Source organism: Quercus lobata, chromosome 10, assembly GCF_001633185.2.
Source record: "Quercus lobata isolate SW786 chromosome 10, ValleyOak3.0 Primary Assembly, whole genome shotgun sequence".
Taxonomy (NCBI): Eukaryota; Viridiplantae; Streptophyta; class Magnoliopsida; order Fagales; family Fagaceae; genus Quercus; species Quercus lobata.
The window spans coordinates 49,145,618-49,151,968 of record NC_044913.1 but is presented as its reverse complement, the minus strand read 5'-3'; the positions used below and the strand labels follow the sequence as shown (position 1 = coordinate 49,151,968).

The 6,351-nt window shown below is 37.0% G+C and overlaps 1 protein-coding gene across 1 annotated transcript; it reads right to left on the bottom strand.

Moving 5' to 3' along the window:
• Positions 1-4,293: 4,293 nt before the first annotated feature.
• Positions 4,294-6,035, bottom strand: LOC115965780 (acetyl-CoA-benzylalcohol acetyltransferase-like). Its single transcript, XM_031085083.1, has one exon. It carries the CDS (start codon positions 5,804-5,806, stop codon positions 4,493-4,495), a length of 1,314 nt encoding a protein of 437 aa, XP_030940943.1. The 5' UTR covers positions 5,807-6,035; the 3' UTR covers positions 4,294-4,492.
• Positions 6,036-6,351: the final 316 nt, after the last annotated feature.

Genomic DNA, 6,351 nt, shown 5'->3' with positions numbered 1-6,351 from the left:
TCTTGAGTGTTTAAAACTCGAGATCAATGGTAGAACTCAAGCTATTAATCCTCAAGTTTGGAATTTTTCATACAGTTACATGGACAAATTTGCCACGGGAAACCACTTTTACTATGTAGAAGTCGAGTTTATAATACTCGATTATAAACTCGAGTTACAAAAACTCAATTTCTAAATGATTAAAATCACTCAAACGTGCTTTCAAAAATCTCAGTCGTCACTCTCACACTTTCAAACACAGTTTCAAAAAACTCACTTAAACACCCAAATCACTCACTCTCACACTCTCCTCCTTTAGACATCAAAACCCTCATTTTACCGGAGACGATCCCCTCACCAGCGGCCACTCATTTAGACACCCAAACCTTCACTCTACCGGAGATGCTCCTCTCATCGGTGGCCAAAAAACCTTCAGTCAAAATTCCGTTAATCTTACCCTTTCCTCAAAATCCCTTTTGTCCCTACCCTTTTGTCAAAATCCCTCCTTGTTTGTCTCCTTTCAACATCCCACCAACAAAAGTTCAGATTTTTTCCATAAAGCACCCAAGTTTCAATTTTTAAGGTATGTTTTTTCATTTCTATGTTCATTTATAGTTGGACCCATTTTCTTTGTTCTTCTGATGGATTTTATTTGCTTTGTACCCATTTTTTGTTTCATTAATTGTAACCTTGGAACCTCTACTTAAAAGCTCCATAAGAACATTGTCGGACATGTTGAATTTTTGATGAACAATATTACATTGGAATTTTTTCATAAAGTTTGGTGGTGATTCCAGAATAACTATAGGTGATGAAGCTTAGTACCTTTCTAGTACCATCAATGCCACCATCACCGTTGCAATTGCTGTCACCACCACTTACTCTACTACATCTGTAGCTGGCAGTACATAAAAAAAAGCTAACATGCCCACCTTTTCTAAACCTTTTTCTACATTATCATTTATGCTGCCACTAATGGCATAACAACAAAATGAGTAACAATTTCTTTCACTACTGGCCCTTTCACTACCAACTGCTGCAATTGCCACCATCACTCTATTCATCTTTACATTGTCTGGCCTTTTAAGGGTCTGCACAGCCATCACCACGATAGCCCTACTGATGAAACACCACCAATCATTATGGGAATGAATTTTTCAAATAATCTGACACATGACAACTTATCTACATTTCATTCTTATGACCAAAGAAATAAATTAAACTTTGTCAATTAGCCAGCTGACTGAATTTTAAATTGTTAAATGTGAGAGCCACTTCTGTTATGTAATGTTTTGTGTTATTGAAATATAATATATAACAATACTAAAGCCATCACGGAATGAGTTATGATATCTAATCAAGACTATATGTTCTTTTTTAAGTGGTAGTGAAAACTGTAGACTGATTGGTTAGATAGCATGCTTCCTCCCTCCATGAAAATATGATATATTTTGAAACTCTTTTAGCCCTCTGTTATAGTTCCAAGCATAAATGTTATGATGTGTTTATATGATCTCACACTAGCACTCTTTGCAGTATGGATCCTCAAATTGGTGAGGAACCAGAGATCGTGCGCCCTGGTCCCATTGATGCCTTAGTGTTGACGCAACAACCAGATCATCGATCGACCAATATTTGGAATGACGAGGTGAAATATCTAGTTCTAACAATTATTTTAATTTTTATGTTCTCTTTGACCTTTAGTAAGTTATTTCAAAATTGTATATCTAGTTTTAACAATCGCTTGAATTTTTATCGATTTTGCAGGAAACGAGGCCACTTGATTGCTGTGGTTGCTCTAAGGAGATAGCAAAAATATTGATGTTGGACAATCGGGTGATTGGTATTATCAAGTTGGTGGGTTTAGAAGGATTGTATAGGGCCCCATCCAGAGAGATAGATCATGATCTAATATCGGCCTTAGTTGAGCGATGGTGGCTGGAGACCCATACGTTCCATCTTCCATATGGTGAGATGTCAATCACCTTACAAGATGTGAAGGTTATTATGTGGAGGTTATATTCACAATATCATGGTATCTTAACTAATTTATGTTAAGTATCTACCAAATAAATAGTCAAAGTCTTTAACCCACACCCAACAACAAATAATACCCAACCGCATTGACAATAAAATCCAAACATTTACCTGAGATGTAAATTTGTTGAGAAGGAGGAATAGTGACAGAGAAAGGCAATGTGGTGTGAGATTAGAGGCAACGTGGTGTGAGAAGTGTGGGTGTTATGGGTGAGTGAGGCAGTGAGGAGTGTGAGGAGTGTTAGAGGGAGTGAGGACTGTTATGGGTGAGTGTACAGTGAGACAATGAGGACTGAGGACTCGTTGTAGGTAGTGTGAGGTCTGTGTGTTTTATATTTATGCTGACGTAAAATTGAGTCTTAAAGACTCGGTTTTGCTTTTTAAAATTCAAGTTTATAAGATTCGAGATCCATGTGGCATTAAACTTCCACATTAGCAAGTGGAACTCAAGTCTTTGAGTGCCGATATTTAGATGGAAATCTAGCCTTTAAAACTTGAGATTCTAGTTTGTAGTATTGTTTCTTACGCATGTCAACTTATTATATTCTTTCCCTCACTAATGCTTGCCTGCAAATTACCTCCATCTTGAGCCTTCCATTAAGGCCACCCAACAACTCAGCCATCAATGGACCCACAAACCATACCGGTCACCCAAAAACCCAGCCACCCATCGCAACTCAAAAACCCATCCACCCACCAAAACCATAAACCAACCAAAAAGCCCAAATTAATAAACCCATGCAATGGTAAAAAAACCAGATCTGAGAACTAGTGGGTGAGTTGACAAAGGTAGAGGTAGATCCGGTCTGATGGAGGATAAAAGAATTGGTAGAGTTAGAGCCCGTGTATGGCCAGACCAAAAAACGAATCGGTGGATTTGAGTGGTCAAACCAAGAATTGGTGGGTGGAGGTGTAGAGCTGATGATGGTAGAGGTGGAGTAGGTGATGAGTTGTCAAAGACGAGTGGCGCTGACGAACCTGAGAGTAACTTGGTGGCTTTGGTTTGTAGAGAGGGAGAACTTGAGAATGAGAAGGGAGAAAGCGTGAAAGGGATTGACATATTAGGGAGAGAGAGTATTGAGGTGAGAGCTTGAGAACAAATGAAAAATATTTTATCAAAATTTTAAGTGTAAAATATTTTACATAAATTTGCCTAGTTGATTTGGTTGACTGAAAATATTTTACTTTTGACTAAATATTTTACTGCAAAACAAACACGGTAAAATAGGAAAATATTTTTTTGAAAATATTTTATGTCAAAATAAACGGAGCGTAAGTGTCACCAATTATATTTTATCATATCAATTTGTAAACCTTTTGTGATAAAATTTGCAATATCTTTAATATTTTTCAAAAATAATTCCAACATTTATTTTTAGTTTTCTTTTTTTTAAATTCATTTATTAGGTTGTTGAAATCTAACATTTACATGTATTGTTAAATTGTAAACATTTTCTAATAAAATTTGTAGTAACCTTTATACTTTTCTATACTAGTCAATTGGGTTTGAATTTTCTTAAAACTTCTAAAAAAAAGCATGAGGAAAAGTTTGGTAGATTCAATGGTCAATGCCCCACCAAACTTTATATATATTTATAATTTTTTACCACATTTTTGTTCTTGCAAAACGATTATTTTTTAACAACCCACTTTATCCATCTTGAACTGTTCTAATTATACCTACACAATAATTTTCAAATAACTTGTTAATTTTGGATTGAGACTTCAAATCACATGCCTAATTTTTTTTTGAATCACTACTCAGATCCGTTGATGAAATTGATATGGAGAAAAGAGGTGTTTGATTGTATGAGATTGGGAATACTGAAAATTGTTTGAGTTAAAGCCATATATTAAAAAAAAAAAAAAAAAAAAAATTCATATAGCATTTTCTTGAAGAGCAGGTGACTATTTTTAATTTTTCAAGTTTTTGCACAAATGCAGGTTAGAGAAAAATATTTCAAGGCTCAGAAGAGCTAGCATTAATCATAATGTGACTACAAGAATGGAATAATTTTGCAGCTCAATTTCTATTCTTCATTGATGAAGAGTTCAATGGACTAGTCCTAAAAGTAGTTTACTTTTGAGCAGTGCTGGAACCCCAAAAAAGGAATAAAATTTCTCACTCAGAATCATTCTATCTCACCAGTCCTCAATCAATACAAAAGTCATGGGCGTGGAAATAAAAATCAAATACAATAATTGATTTTTATCTGAATCACAGGAGCCATCTTAGTTTAAAAAAACTAAACATAAATAGCTAATTATGGTCAATCTTGCAGAGTTATTTTCCCTTTGAAAATTGAAATTCCAACATGCATAAATACTGGGCACAAATTCATACTAATTAAGAACCCAACATACTGAAATGCTAGGTCCTTTCTCTCACCTAACATACATATACTCAGACCATAAGAAACTTAACAAAAACATATCATGAAATTTATTCTTACAGAAATCAAATTGAGAGATTCAGCTAGATTTGGTGGGAGGTGAAGGCTGTAATGTCCGGATGAGTTTGAAACAGAAGCATGTCTTTTTCATTCAGGTGCACCCAGGCCTCAATTCCATCACCATCTTTTGTGTCCATTAGATTAACTATTTCCACAGGTTTAGGTCTATTGCTCACCCAAATAGGTTTTCCCCAACCAAAATCCGCTTCATACAGAGGGAACCGACACCAGCTACTGAAAATAAAGACATCAGTCTCACCTATTTCAAGTTCTTCACTGATCTCTCTTGAGGAGTTGGTGATCATGGAAACCAAATCATCCCCGCTTTGCGGTTTCTTGCAGTCAGCAAGAGCATTCCTTAGTGAATCATCAAGCAAGCCCACCAATTCATGCAACTCCATCTTGCTCTCACTGTCTCCACACTCTCCACCAAATCGAGCTTTGGCCATCATGTAGAGGTTCCCAAATGAGTTATCTGGTATTGGCAGAGCCGTCCTTCTGCGCAGGCTCAATGAATGACACAGAATAGAGGGCCTCAAGTGCCCATGTTTAGCTTGTTCCACAGCAATGAGAGCCTTCCATATTAATGCAGTCACCACCATTACCCGTGAAGGTGGTTGTTTTGTTAATGATTCAGAATCACAAGCTCCACCTTTGGCAATGGCTTTTAGGCTTGTGATTGCTGCCCCATTGAACACAAACCTTCTGGTGATGATTAGAGCTCCAAGATTCTTGGGGCGCACAACAGCTATATTCTCTTTTGGTGGGAAAAAAGAAGCCAGGTCGAAACTCGGGCGAATCACTCCATTGATCCCTGCTATACAACATGCTGTTGCCCATGCATTGAGGAATGTAGTGGCTGCAATTCCATCAGCTATAATATGCGAAAAGAGAAACCCAATGGCTAGACCACCGCACTCAAACATGTTGACTTGAACAAGTGCTAAAGGAGTATTTGCTGATACCATTGCAAAGGGAGCAAGATTATTCAACAGCTCAAGTTTGATCACTTCTTCTTGGAGAAGTTGAGCAAGCTGACCACTTACTTGGGCTTCCAAGTATTCCACCCCGTAGTCATTACAATCAACTACTTTATTATCATTGATGTATCTCCCAGCTAAAGGGTAATAGAGGGTTAAGATTTCTGAAAGTGATTTCTCCAAACGCTTCCTCTTTCCATCAATTTCGTCTCCATTGCTGGCATGGTAGTACAAAATGATGGGCACATATGCTTGAGGAGCAAGTTGGTCTATCGATGATGTTTTGAAACTCCTAAGGTGAGGTGGGGTTGGAGTTGATGGTTTTACCAACTTTCTTGATACAATTTGGACCTTCATTTCTCACCTCAACTGTGAAACGTCTCTCATCAACGCATAAGAATAATTTTGCAGCTTTATTATTTCTATTCTTCGTTGATGAAGAATTCAATGGACTAGTCCTTTGGCTTGTGTTTTGCGTCGAGTGGAAAGACTAAAAGTAGTTTTCTTTTGGAAAAAAGCTCCAGTGTGTTACACACGGTGGGTAAAAACACACCATGTGTGTAACACACTGGGTGAAATAATTTATTTTGAGCAGTGCTGGCACCAAAAAAAAAAAAAAAAGAAGGAAAAAAGATTTTTTCACTCACAATCATGAATCTCACTAGGCCCCCATAAATACAAAGGTCTGGGTGTGAAAAATTCGGTGGACTAGTCCTTTGGCTTGTGTTTTGCGTCGAGTGGAAAGACTAAAAGTAGTTTTCTTTTGGAAAAAAGCTCCAGTGTGTTACACACGGTGGGTAAAAACACACCGTGTGTGTAACATACTGGGTGAAATGATTTCTTTTGAGCAATGCTGGCACCAAAAAAAAAAAAAAACGAAAAAAGATTTTTTCACTCACAAT

Coding starts and splice junctions, on each gene's coding strand:
- LOC115965780 (XM_031085083.1), bottom strand. CDS start 5,806: ATGAAGGTCCAAATTGTATCAAGAAAGTTGGTAAAACCATCAACTCCA.